This window comes from Rhynchophorus ferrugineus, unplaced genomic scaffold (genome assembly GCF_030347505.1).
Source record: "Rhynchophorus ferrugineus isolate W39M unplaced genomic scaffold, kcgeb_rfMv2 rfM2, whole genome shotgun sequence".
NCBI lineage: Eukaryota > Metazoa > Arthropoda > Insecta > Coleoptera > Curculionidae > Rhynchophorus > Rhynchophorus ferrugineus.
In genome coordinates this window covers 52,151,608-52,166,721 of record NW_027472581.1, presented here as the reverse complement: position 1 = coordinate 52,166,721, position 15,114 = coordinate 52,151,608, and the positions used below count along the sequence as shown (strand labels likewise).

General features: G+C 29.3%; 1 protein-coding gene across 6 annotated transcripts in view; it reads right to left on the bottom strand.

Annotated features, from left to right (window-relative positions):
• Positions 1-15,114, bottom strand: part of LOC143191191 (uncharacterized) — a 253,012-nt gene that overhangs the window by 31,958 nt on the left and 205,940 nt on the right. The window contains exon 4 of one of the 6 annotated variants that reach the window (XM_076396046.1): positions 3,077-3,372. The exons of the other annotated variants lie outside the window; for them this stretch is intronic. Within the exon in view, the coding sequence (XP_076252161.1) occupies positions 3,110-3,372 (263 nt within the window). The 3' untranslated portion in view covers positions 3,077-3,109. Of the gene's footprint in view, positions 1-3,076; positions 3,373-15,114 lie in introns of those variants that run through there. 6 annotated transcript variants of the gene reach the window in all.

Genomic DNA, 15,114 nt, shown 5'->3' with positions numbered 1-15,114 from the left:
CTTAATAAGTTTTATAAATCTTAATTATATATCAAAAAAAAAAAATCAAAATCAAATAATAAACTTATTTAACCATATAACGAATTTTAACTTTTTTAGGAATTTTTACTCCCTCACTATTAACGTCTATAACGCTAGGATGATTGTGACTTCGTCTGACCTCGACTTCGTTGCCAGAAGTATAAAGTGCCGCATTGCATTTGGTGCGTCTTTCTTGGGTGCATCGCCATCTCGTTTTTGACAGTTCTTTTAGATGGACGCTATATTCAAAACCATCCAACAATAAACGTGGATTTCTTCGACTTCTCAAGATATATATTAGCCTCTCTAAAATAAATCATATACTTGAAATATATAGAAAATTGATTATATGGGAAAATCGTAAAAAAATAGACATCTTATATATATATATATATATATATATATATATATATATATATATATATATATATATATATATATTACATCTTACATTAGATATGCTTAGTACATTCTTAATTTACAATTAATTTATTACTACTATTCTGTTGTACTTGCATTAAAGCACAAGCAACGCCAGTACGGTACGATTAAAACAGTATTTAATCAGTATGTATTTCTCAAATTAAAATAAAACTAAACTAATTAAATATAACTAATTAAAATATAATCTACTGAAACTACTTAAGCTAATGTTAAAATACATTTATACACTAAATAAGTTCGTGTGGTTTGATTTCCTTCAATCTTCTGGTTACCTGCATGTTATTCAGTATTAAAGAAAATAATTGTTTTATACCTCATAGGATGTTATTTCGAAAACCCTGGAAGCTGGCAGAATATTCCCACAACTGATTTTCTTTCATTCTGAATTTCTGGTTTTCATTCATTATTATTCTCCATATCTAGAGCCAGGTTGGCACATAACACTATATATATATACATAACACTACTATTCCGATATACAAAATGGGAGATAAAAGGGACCGTAATAATTATAGAGGGATTATTCTGTTGGGTAATCATGAGAATATACGAAGGGCAGATTTAGAAACACAACATACCACATAAGACCATATATTTAAACAAATAGTGTAAAAAGTTTAACCTTAAAAAGCAAATACAATTAGCGTTTATTGGTTTGGAAAGAGCATTTGATGAAGAGAAAGTAATAAAGTGGTAAGAACAATTCAAGAAATATATAAGATAACTACAGATATACCGATATCGAAAAGATATAAATATCGTTCCGAGATTTTGCGGATATATTACTAATTATATACTACTAATATATTACTAATAATAAACTAAATAATAAATAATAACTATAATATCACTAATTACTATATAATATTATTGTTATTACAACAATAATATAGATTCTTCAATAATATACCTTCCGAAAATGCTTTAGCAGATGGAATATGACACTAAGGTAATACAAAGTGGTAATGACTAATATAAACGAACGCCAAATGAGTACCATAATTGGAAACCCATTATGTTGTACACCGCTGTAAATTTCATTAACAAAAAGGAAATACTAAGCAAAATTAAATTGGAGATGTGCAAAGCAATTTACAAACTAACCCTAACATTCAGCTGCTAGGCGTAGGTATAAAATACCTCAGAAGAGCCAGGAGTGTAGCAAAAATGTAGCCGGATTAAGAATCATGATGATTTGAGCCACTTTCCAAGTACTAGGAATGTAATTTAGTCTTAACATAGTATTAAATATAAACGTTATTAATTTCATGCACTTTTCTGAGGATTTTTAGGATTTTTTCAGTAATTAAGTCTAAACCAGGGGCTTTTTAGCATTGATTACTTTAACTATTGTCTGTTTTACTTCCTTAACAGTAAATTTCTGATGTGGCAAATCAATTTGAAACGGAGTGTTAACAAAGTTAACTGTATTATTTTCTTCTGTTGTGGATATTTCAGACGGATACGTATTAAAATACTTTTATTAAGTGTTTACAGAAAACTTCCGTTTTATGTTTATGATTCCTAGCCTAGATATTATCAATTTTAATGGACGGATTATGTTGTTGATGTTTTATAATTTATTTTGTTATTCTCCAGAGAGAATATTCCGTTGCATAAATTGGCGTTAAGTTTTCTAAATAGTCTTGAATTCCTTGATTTTGTTTGTTATTTATTAGCTATTTCAGCTCTTTTGTTGCCTTGTGGAATTTTCTCTTGTTTTCTTCTATTCTTATTTGTTGCCGTGTCTTCCGCAGTATTTTCTTTTCAGCAATTTTTTATCTAACAGTAGATTATTTAAAATTAAACTTTTGATATGTCGCGCTATTAGGAGTTGCGTACCATGCTGCCTCTTTTATATTTTTTATCCTATTCATTGCTGTTATTTCTGTACCTCTCTCCGTTTTGAGAGGTAAATTTAGGGATATTAGAATGTCTAGTTTCTCTCGAAATAATGGGCAGTTCGTTTTAGATGGGCATTTTTTGTTTTGTTGATAATATTTGATAAAGAAGATACATGATTAAGAGTAAAGAAATAAAAAAACACTGCATTGTTGAACCAGGGAAAGTCTACACAGAAAGGAGCCAACTCAGTTGGTTGTAACACATTACAGGTAATATGGGAAGCGATGATGGAGAGGAGAAAAGTCAAATGGCGAACTAAGCGAACCTGCGATGAAGGTATCCGATAAATACATTCGAAGAGAGAAAACATTCAAGAATAGGTACAGAAAAAAATATGAATTTATACACGGAGCAAGAGACAACGAACACTAAACATTAATGGCACAATAGATATTTTATTAATTATATATTATCAAATCTATATATCTAATATCAAATGCCATTTATAAATTTGATATATTTTTAATTAACATTTAAACAAAAAACAGCCAATTACAAATTATATATGATTTATTATTAATAATTATAACAAAATACTTATCATGAACCAATAAAACAATTATTGTTATAATAAATATTTTAATATTCAGTATTACAATATTTTTTTAACAATAATTTTTTTTGCGCTAAAGAAAAAAGCAATTTTAATCACTAATAGCTATTAATATGTTGAAGTTCTAGAATACACTTGAAATGTTCGACTGTATTTATTCGAATGTCATTCTTCTCAATCTTCAGTCTATTTGGCAGACCGTGATGTATCTATGATATATACACTCTGTGCCACAGCTTTAGACATATCAGGATAAGTCGGTTTGTGATTATGCAGACAGGTAATTTTTACTGTTTTCCCAAACGTTATCAATCTAGATAAACAACGCGATTTTTGATACTGCGAACATGTCCACATAGTTCTACCTTCCAGTTTTCGATTGATAACGAAATAATTGTTATTTAGGATTATTTTGGGATGCTTGAGGCCAGCCACAACATAGATCGTTCCTAAAAAATAGCATTATTATTTTTATGCAAACACATGAAACATATAGGGTTTAAGACAAGAACTTTTAATTTATTTGAAAACAATTGTATTTTAACGGGAAGTAGTGACGATTCGTTAGATTCTTTGAACATAAGCAAGTCACATTATATTGTCCTTATGTGAGAATCATAAATATCTACGAGGGAATTATTTACATTTTTAGTTTAAACTGAAAATTCTACAGCCCATTGTTTAAAAAAAATACAATTTTGCGGCAAAATTGACTTATTAAGCCAACAATCCGGTAACATCGATCAATGGGTTAAAGTGGATGCATTTTCTGGTATGGTTTCATTCACTTACATTGACATGTCTGGCTGATGTGTATGTAATTAGGATTTAAGGCATATGTTAATCCCTATTGCTGGTCTTTTTTGTAACAACATGTTACTAAATTTGTTCAATTACTACTAATAGTGTAATTCAGTTAATAATATCGTCATATACACAGCAACAGTTTGTCGTTATGAATATTTCGTATCAGTGACAATGTAGATTACTAACTTGGACGAACTTTGGAATTTTCATAGTAAATACACTTTTCGTCGCCAACCACAATATGCCACTCAAAGCTCTTCTTTTTTGCCTGGCAAGAAATGAAAGCGTGATGTTGAAATGGTTTGAAATGAAAAATTCAATCCATTCTTGTGGTAATAATTTTCCCTTCTTTTGGGCCTTATTCATTGCAAGTAAGCGCCTGAAAAGCTATGTGAAAGTCTTTTAGAATCGAAGCTTTGTTTTAGTACGAAAATTATTGCATTTGTTTGTATTCAAACTATACAATCTTCTAGGCTTATTATTATTTGATAATAGCATTAAAATTATCGATTTTAAGCCATTAAATTCAGAACCGACAATAGAAATATGATGGAAAAGTGCGTAAGTGTGCGTGATAGGCTTCGGCTATATATTTCTTAAAATCAAACAATAAAAGGAATTAATTGCGAAAATGTAATTTTTAGCGTTCCTCGATTAGCGCCTCTATATTTGCACTGAATAATTTAATAGTACTAAATAAAAAAATGTTATTTTATGCAAAGAAATGTCAAAACCTCAATAGAATAGTTAATCCGTCACTACTACCCTCCCTGAATCTCACGGCCTCACCCCGAATCTTATTTATTGCATGTAAAAACCTCCTAGGGCTTATAAGTGTCTATTGGGACTATTTTTAGATGCGTTGCTGGGGTAATGTTGGTGGGGTTCTAAACTGGCCGCATTACGATTGCGGCTAACTGCCGCATTAGTGTACTCAGTTATGAGTAACCAAGGTGTGACGTTAGTTCGTGAATCGATTGACGGTCCCATTCTTGAGATATTCCAGAGGTTTTCCAATATACGTGGAAGAACATATGTTATTATCTTATACAATTTACAGTATAAATATATTTAGGTTACAGTATCGTATACAGTTTACATTGATATTTTGATTTTCATTGCATTTCCACCAATATATCATATTATATCACTGATTAAAATACATGCAAGCACCTAATAAAACTTTTAAAGAGGGTTATTAGTATGACGTTGCTAAGTTAAATCCATCAATCAAAACTAAATTGATTATAATAAAAAATAGGAAATAGTCAATTTACCGAAACAAAATATAATTTTCTACTATGAATTTTTATCCTATATAAGATAAATTTAATAATGAACATCAAGGTTATTTGTTACACATAAGTTTTGAGATTTATATGAGATAAAATTTGTGAATAAATGTGAACAAATTGAATTTGTAGGATTCGAAGGAAATATATCTGTATATAAATATATAATATATAGCTATAAGATAAGTGGTCGGAGTAAGTCGCTATATCAGTATTTTTACCACTATAAAATTTTATAAAATAATAATGGTTAATAAGCACTATAAAATAACTATAGTTAAATGTGATTGTTAAGTAAATTTATACAATATTGTTTTAATAATTTCCAAATTTAAAGTTCCTCATTCAGGTTGAACCATTCTTTTCAAGTATATTCGCATATTTTCTTTATATTTATATGATTTATTTCACTGGCTTAATATTCAAAATATATAAACTGGAAATTAATGTAAAAGAAAAAGACTAAACACAAAAAATAATTTATTACTAAAATAAATGAAGATAAACCTGTTACTTGGCGGTAACAAAAGTATTGTAATAATAATTAGAAACTATCAATATAAAAAAAAAGTTTAATTAGGTAGTGTTAAAAACAATAAGTTCATCCGATGTTAAAAAAAACAGAAAAAATTACGTTAAATTAATTAAAAAACGTATTATAACGTTAACTATAATATAATTTATACTAACGGTATGATAAAAATACAGGGTCTATCTCAAAAGTTTCCATAATAATTTTTTCGGGCCACTAAAAGGACTAGCCGACTGCGGGAAATGGTGGTGAATGTTTCTAATTGTCATTAAGTTTTAACTAAAAATACCCCTGACTATGATAATAGGAGGAAGTCATGTCGCAGGAGAGAGCCGATAGTTCTTAGGAGACTGAATGTCGATTGATGAACATATTCTGAAAACAAATATGAAATCTTTTGTGATAGACTCTGTTTCTGCTGAATATACATAAGTCAATACTGACAAACTAAAAAAGTCATACACCAATTTTATATATCAAGTATTATATCAAGTACATCAACTAAATATATTTAATAATGGTTACGCCTAAAACAACTGCGTGATTTAAGTATTACTGTTTTTATTAAATGAGTTGGGTATAACAGACAGAAAAACCATTTTCAATTAACTAATAAGGGGTTAAAAGGGTTCTGCATAAACATTTAGAGCGTACAAATATATTTCATTTTGTATATTTTCTTAGTAGATTTGAAGCTTTAATATAATAGGAGAAATAAATACAGTGTATTTTATCCAGTGTTGTGCATTGTTATCACTTTTCTTTATAATTTCAGACAGTATGTGACCAGGTTTTGGCTTATTTGTAATAAGAAATGCTGCTCAGCACATAGTCATTGATCAGAAACGAAGATAGTGGAAAGGAACAATATTTGGTTAATTTTGATATTCATGGATTTTGCGAGATGCTATTAAACATTTTATGTGTGATCATTTGATCGCATTTTTACTTCCATACCGAAAGATTCAATGCTTGAATTAAACGTATCTGTTTAAATATATAGGAAGCTCCCTGATACATTCAGTTTCAAGTCTTCATAAACTTTTGGCTTTCCAACGTGTTTTTTGTATTTGACGTCAAATTCAATAATCCTTGACCTGTTTTCCTGCTTTCAACAGTAAAACAGGTCAATCTACAATTTACCAATATATAAAATTTTGTGAATTAAATACAAAAAATCTAACAGAATTAACACTTGCAATAGATATATCTGGCGATTAAAAAGGGATCAAGTACGTCAAAGACACTATAATGAACATGGATATGTGACGGTGAGCCGTCATAAGCCTTTAAAAAATCAGAGTTGAATGCAAAAAGGTAATGCTATTTGTTCGGTAAACTGAAAAGTAGCTTAGTTTACTGTGAAAATGGCTCGACTAGAAATATTGATATCTTTCGTTATGATAAAACCCGAATACTTGGGAAGTTTTAATGCATTGTACATACATACTTATGCTATAATGCACTTTTAGTCCAGACATAAACTATCACTTTCAGATAGACTATCTAATTCTACCTAACTAATTCTAAGCTACTTATCTACTGACTAAAAAATTACAGATTTTTTTATAGAAGATTGTTCTAACCAGTCGTGCTTTCTAAGCATAGAATATTCAGAAATGTTCAATATTTTGACCTTACGGTTTTTATATTACAACATGTAATATAGCCACAATTTAAATAATTTTTAAATACATCTTAATAAATATTTGAGAACTCATGTAACCCCTTACAAATTTAAGCAAACAATTTTTATTTATTATAAAGAAAATTGAAACGCTTAATTCCAATTTAAAAAGTTTAATATATATTGGAGACAAAAATAACACAAAAAATACACTACCATTTAAAAGTTTGAAATTACTCTATTTTTAGTTGATATAAAAAAAACTGCAATATCTAAATCTTTAAATAAACATATTGGTATTGGAGTCTTAGGATCCTATTCATTAATCCTTATTTTCGAAAAAGTTACAAGGTCATTATTGTAGAGCCAGCTAGTAAGTCATGTAACCCGGAGTAGATATGCTGATCATGAATAAATCATTAGTGACACAGTACTCCGTAATTTGTAAATAAAATGTGTTCCTTTTGAAAACGATATTTTGTGGTTCTAACTTAATTGGTGCAGTCGTATACTCTCCAGGTATCATATAGTTTAAATCAATTGTGCAGAATGTTTACGGCCAGCAGCAGATCAATCAGGAAGTATTTCTATCTGCAGAATACTCGACTACTTGACAGTACTTTAAAATGCAATGCCCAAGTCAAACAAGTCCAAATTAAACCTAGGCAAATACAAAGCTTCCACCTGTTCAAAAAGTGTTTGGAACATATCTAGTGTTAGCAGTGTCTACGAGCCAAATTATCAATTTAAGCACTTTCAAAATCTGTCAAAAAGTTTGTTTAATCCCTCACCTCAAAAATGATAACATTGAGTTTGATCTAAACCTAATAAAAATAAACAATAAAAGTTGCTATATTGACATTATGAATGACCAAAATAAGTTTGATAATCTAAACAATAGTATAAAGTAACATCCTCTATTAAGGACCATCCATGAAAACGAATATGAACTATTTAATTTCGAGATAAACAACCACATTTTCAAAAGAGCAAAAAAAACGGTTCAGGCTATTTTTATTTCAAAAACATAATTGAGAATTACTAAACCAAACAGAACACAATAAACATAAACATAATTATTTTTACAAACAAAGAAAGAGAAAAGAAATTTTACAAATAAGAAATAGCCATTACAATCGCTAGACTTCTCTATTCTTGGATTAGTATGGGATGGGATGAACTTAGTAGAGAAGTAAACAATAAATTCCTATTGAGCTCAATATATTTGTATCATACAAAGTAAATGGAAGACATTGGAGCCCAAATACTTATATAAGTTAATTAAGAAGGCGAGTAAAACCTATGAACAAACAATTAAAATTAAGGATTACAAAATTTAACGAAAAATGTAATCAATTTTTGTTACAAATTATGCAATTTCTGTAAATATCTTTAGCGAACTTTGACTAAATACTGGTCTCCGGTTTGATTAAGATTTTAGTGCAATAAATCATAACTTATTTGTTTATTTGATTTTTTATTTGTTTATATGCTTTTTAAATTTCTTTATTGTTTCCAAACTTTTGAACGGTAGTGTATGGGATGAATTAGATACTCTGAGTATCAATTGCCTGAAGATTAGTTTTTATAGAAACTTTCTATCTGCTGAATAATTATTTTTAAAATAATACTTGTAATTATAATGACTGTTGAGTTTCTGCTCCCTGACAAAGAAATGGCCATAGCCTAAGCCATCTAGACACACATATGGGGGATCGTGATTATGATGTTCTCTAATCCAAATTTCTTGACCATGAGAGGTGAGAGCGGCGCGACAGAATGTTCTCCGTTCCGAGACACAACTCCAATACGTTTTCCGATTAGATTTATTCTTCATTCCAAACACGTAGTTCCGAACTATGAGCTGTGGTAGTCTCAATCCCACTTTGAAATAAACGATTTCTAAAAAACGTGCAAACGTTATTCAATGGTTTCCTGTAATACTAACAAGAACAAACATAATACTAGGTAATATTCAAGCGTTTATTGTGCCTTTAATGTAATTAAAGCGTTGTATTTAGACAAATAATTCTTAACTGTTTAGTGTTTTTTATTTTAAATTAACTAGATATTAATTAGATCTGAAAATTAGTGATTACTGATAATTTAAATTAAAATTTATATAATCTTAGTATAAATACAATTAATGTAGTAAATGGATAAATAAAATAATATTAGATATTATTTATATCTAATCAAATTCATTACATGGTATTAATTATTTTAAAGGATATATGCTAGATGGCGCTAATTTAATGTTCAGAAGTAGTTTGATTAATACACTAAATAAATCAATACAATTAGTCTTAATAAAATATAAGAGATGGCGCTCGTAGCATCAAATATAGCTTGTTTTTAATATCATAGTCTACCAGATAGCTTTTAAATGTTCAATTTACGAAAATTTCGTCAATTTTAAATTAAATGGACGCAACCACAATTGGGTCAATCCAGAATATATAGAAATCAGATAAAGATAGAGCGCGTAAGGATATTCGAGGGCAACTTGGCCTAATTATCTAAAAGGTTTTATATGCCCAGAACATCCCTAATTTGAATGTTACACAATGTAATGTTTGTTCCATTAGAAATGCCACGTTAATAGACAAAATTGTCAATAATGAAGTGACGCATCACATTTGAAGCATTAACATAAATATAGAGAAATACATTCAGCATTATCGCTATAGAAATTTTCAGATTCCATTCAATTAACTTAATTATTTGCAACAAGACGGACAAGCATATCATGCCCTCATTCCTTTTACTTTTAACGTGACAATACAAAAGAAGTATGGCGTATAAAAATCTACATGGATTGTATTTAAATGTTGTTATGTTCAACAATAAAATTTGTAAATTGTATATTTTAAAATACTATAAACACTTTTTGTATTTGGAATTTAGAAAATGATACCAGGGACCGCCAGAGGAGTTCACTGTTTCCAAAATGGTTGATTACATCAACAAACCTATGATTTCGTGCCAATTGAGGTGTTCCATCAGCTCAATTCCATCAAGTCAGAGTTATATCGCGCATATATTTCAAATTAAATTTGGCTGTAATAGGAAACTCGCTAAGAGAGATATTGGGTTGGTTTACAAGACAAGTAGCAAACCGCAATTGTAAAAAAATTACGGAATATTGTGGAACATTACTGCATTCGCCAAATGAAAAAATAGTGAAAAGATATCCTTATACGAAAAAGAAAACCAATCTTGCTCTATCAAAAAATAAAAATGTAAGTACTTTAAATCAATAATACAAGTGACATTCACGATTTAAGTAATAAGCAGAATTGTTAAAGTTGCCTTTAATGTTACCACTAAAACTAAAATAAGACTCTTTCAAACGCTTTTTTTTTTCTAGACGGATTGAATCGCTATTAAACACTGCATTTTTCTCTAGGAGAACATAAAACTAATTCGATTAAAATACGCCGTGCCGGTGTCGTGTCGGTGCTCGCAGATGTGAAAACGCCCAATCAATCTATAGTCTAGGAACAAATTTACCAATCTAAGCTCCACTAGGTTTAGGCATTTGGCTCAAAACAAGACATAGAGTGAACCATTCATAGAATAAAAATATAGTAGTATATGAAGAGAGGAAGTTTGCGATCGATCGTCAGTAGTGGCGAGATTTGGTGAAAGACTAACATCAGCGAACTGGAGGAGAAGTAGGTATTTACCGAGCGCTGGATATGGCTTGAATAATTAAAAACTTTTTGAAAATTGTGCATCGCATAAATATAAATGAGATCACCAGAAAGGTTATTTTATAGATTATAAACCGTCCTATAAATTATAATGCCACAAAATTGAACTAAAATGTTTAATTATTAGGAACATCTATATCTGTTTTATTTTAATTCTATTTTATTTTAATTCTATTTTGTGATCTTACTGATGATACTAACTGTGATCTGTGATCTTACTGATGTTAAAACTTTAACATTTTGACAAAGATCAAAGCTGTATCAACATGTTATATAATATGGATGGACGATGGATTTTTTACAAAAATCTTCTGCACAGGTAAGCTGAATTGGTCGCAAACATCGCGCAAATATGTTGCATTTCATTGAAAATTAAACTACATGGATCTGTGCCAGAGTAAAATGCGGCCAAAATATCCCATACATAATAGGTTTCCATATAAATATTGGCAATTTAGGTGTTAAAACTACGAATATAAATATACTTAAAATGAAATATTCATTACCTTTTTATGTTTTTATACTGTATAAAAATCTTAGGATAAAGTAATTACATTGTATCTCAAAATAATGTATTATAGTAACTAGTCTAAAATTATATAGATGCAATTAAAAATACTCATGCAATAGATACCTAAAATCGAAATTACATTATTTGACAGTCTCTTTTATTATAACTAAATTTGATAGATAAATAAATATAATATATATAATTTCAAGTCTCTAAACTAGTATCGAAGCAGCTATGTCCACATATTGGAATAAATGGCATTGAACCTCTGCGTCATTTTGTTTCTGTTAATTAAAGTAAAAATCTTGTAGGGCAAACCATTATAATTCACTTCTGGTGGCACATGATTGTGTTGCTCGCCAAAATATATAGTTCCGCCTTTCGACATCAATCGGGATTTGCATCTAGTCTCTTTCTTTGATCTACATTCCCAATAGGTTCGATCCGATGGCATAGAATGTCTTGTGAAAACGTATTTGTTCAGTATAATTTGGGGATTTCTCCTTCCAGCAAAGAAATATACCCTGGTAGCTAGAAATGAAGTTTATTAATAATATTATGCATCAATACAATTTTCAACAAAGTGGTACAATTTTTAATAGTTTCATTTATTATATAGTAGATTTCATTTGTTACGACTTTGGCTGTAGCTTGTTTGGTTGTAGCTTCGGTATATATCTTAAATTCAAACTATATTTAATATGAAATGTCTTTGGCTACAGCGACTTCATATTTGATATCGACTTCGGCTATTAAGATCATTACCATTTTTTTAAGACAATTAAATAATATTTTAATTTATTTATTATTTCTTAAAACTATTATTTCTCCAGGAAATAAAGGTTTTCAGGGAATAACGCTTTTCCAATTTTTAGGACATATATTCGCATTAGGGATGTCGAAAAGATATCCACATATCGATCGATTTAAAAAAAAAATATTTTTGGCTGATATTTTTTCGACCGATATATCGACTTTTTTTTAGCCTTTCTTTTTAGATGCTCGTCGATTTTTTTTTAAATTAAAGATATTTCTTAAACATTATAAAATTGGTACTTAAGGTTTAGTGTATTTTGGCACTTAATTTTGAAGTAGTATTTAAAATAACGCAGTTATTATAATAAAAAATTTCGATAGTTTGTCTTCGTCCGATATATCGATATTTTTAAAATATCGAAATGTATATGTTTTCTGGATATCGAAAAGGCCTCAAAAATTATTTTTTAGCTAATATATACCAGACTAAAGATTTTTTCTAGTTGGTAGAGTAATAAGTGTATTATAATTATCAATCTCTACATAAATATGAAAACAAATACCTTTTTACTATGTTAAAAATAATGTTTTTGGATTTTTTTAAATTGCTTTCATCATTACTATTTTATTCATTCATGGGTCAGTAATGTACTGATTCATAGAGAATATAATTATAATACAATATCGATGATGTGATGAAGATTTTCAAAATTAATCGATCTATATATCGAATTCGTAAACGTACCAATACGTAACTAGGTAAATATTCGCTGACAATTGATTGAAGTATAAACTGATACTAAAATATGAAACGCCGATGAGATATTTTACTTTTACCAAAATCCATTGTAATATAATATGAAACTTTTGATTCGATTATCTTCAATCTTACTTCTATACTAATGAGTACGACAAATAAATGATTAGCTTGACGAATATTTATTTATTCAATTATTTACTTTAACAATAATCAATGCATACAAACTAAAAATAAAAATTGACCTTTTGACCTACATGGTTATAGTCAGTTTATTTCGAGCCTTTATTGATTATAGTTACTTGTTGCGTATTGATGATAGGTGGCAGGGACACTGACGGTAAGTGATTATGCTCCTCAGAGACCACAATAGTGGATGCTCTAGTAGTAATCCTGGCTCGACATCTTGTTTTTGATTTAAATATACATTCCCAGTACGTTCTATCCAGCCCTTTATAATGTATTTTGAACATATAACCGTTGTATATCATTTGTGGATATTTGCGACCGATACAGAATGATATCTCTCCTAAAACTAAATATTCTATTTTAATAAAGATATGTATGATTATTTTTAAAAACAGCACGACATTGTATACTAAAATAAATACATTAACTATTGTAATAATATACTAATTTGGTATATCTGTCTGAAAAACTTAATAATGCAAACAACAAATAATAATGTTAATATTTTGTTTAAATAGTCTTGACTTTCCATGGTAAACACAAAATATTTGCTTGCAATTTATAGCAATGAATCATTATATTTCGTTCCATTTGTCTTGACACTTTCTTCTTCCAATCTTTAAATTGCAAGAATCAGAAGAAGAAGATAATAAATGCATAAAAAAGAGAGATATAGCTACGTAGAAAACAATGTAGCATCAAAAGTGGCTAGTTGACTAGTAGTCACATATATTCAATATTGTTAGTCCTTGAGGAGAGAAAAGGGAACGAGTTGACATAATAAAATAGAAAGTGAGCAATTATTAAAGTGGTTTAAGTAAAAATTGCCTTAAAGGTGACTACGAATATAAATGGAGGATATTAATTCATCGCCCATTCGGTTCCACCTGGAAAGTCTCGATTCTCTCGATTGACACGGAGGCACGTAACCTTTTTGTTTATAACACTTTTCACAATCACTAAACAAAATAAAATATAAGAATAACTCATAAAACTCCCTGTTTGTACAACTTTAGTACTATAGTTATTTGTAGATTTCCAACGAAAATTCAAATATTTACAATTTTGTAATTACAATAAAATAATTCTATTGTTATTATATAAATTGTTTTTATGATATTTTTATGTTTGTCGATAATTCGGAACAACTTGTGAACTCGAGCAGATGAGAACTTCCTCGAATTCTTGATGTTATTTGATGCATTGAACTCAGATATTCAAACCCTTTGTATGTCAAGATTGGAACTAGTTTTGTACTGTAATTGTAGTTCGGAATGTGCTGAAATTCAGATACAATGTTGCAAAGTCGATTCAAAGTGTTATGTGCTCGCAAAACGTGGAAAAATCATGACATATGTAGTCAAATATGCGTAATTGCAGTACTTTGGCTTAGCTGTAGTAAAAACTGACAAGTTATGGGTACCGATATTGTACTGTAACGTGAACTGTAAAGTGGTCATTTCATTTTCTATGCCAACGTTATAGAAAGAACAGAAACATCATGTTTGCTCGTTCTTTCATGATGCAACATCAGATGATTGCTACTTTTGCTGGATGAATTGCGTCTCTAAAAATGCAAAAAAGCACAGTATAGATATTCTGACGTATCACCAGTCTCGAAGCCAATTCCACGTACGGACAGTGATCCATTGTCAATTTGTCCATGCACAATTGTTAAAAATGCCTTAAAACTTCACAGGCGAGCAATGAAAGCTATTTCGTTATGGAAGAACAGCATTTAATTTATTAAGAAATATTTGTCGAACTTGATATTGGAAAACTAATGACTAAGACAAACTTTACAAAATGTTTAATTCCCGAATTTTTTCAACGGGATGTTGACAACTTGCTCAGAAACCACAATTAAAATATTTGCTTTTATTTTACTATGCGTTCAGCCTGTTCGCCGAACTCAGTTATGCTCATGCGTATTTTGACCATAAAAGGGATTAACGCTGTTCAGACCTCTTGTGAAAAAAACAAAATTAGGAATATAGTCATATT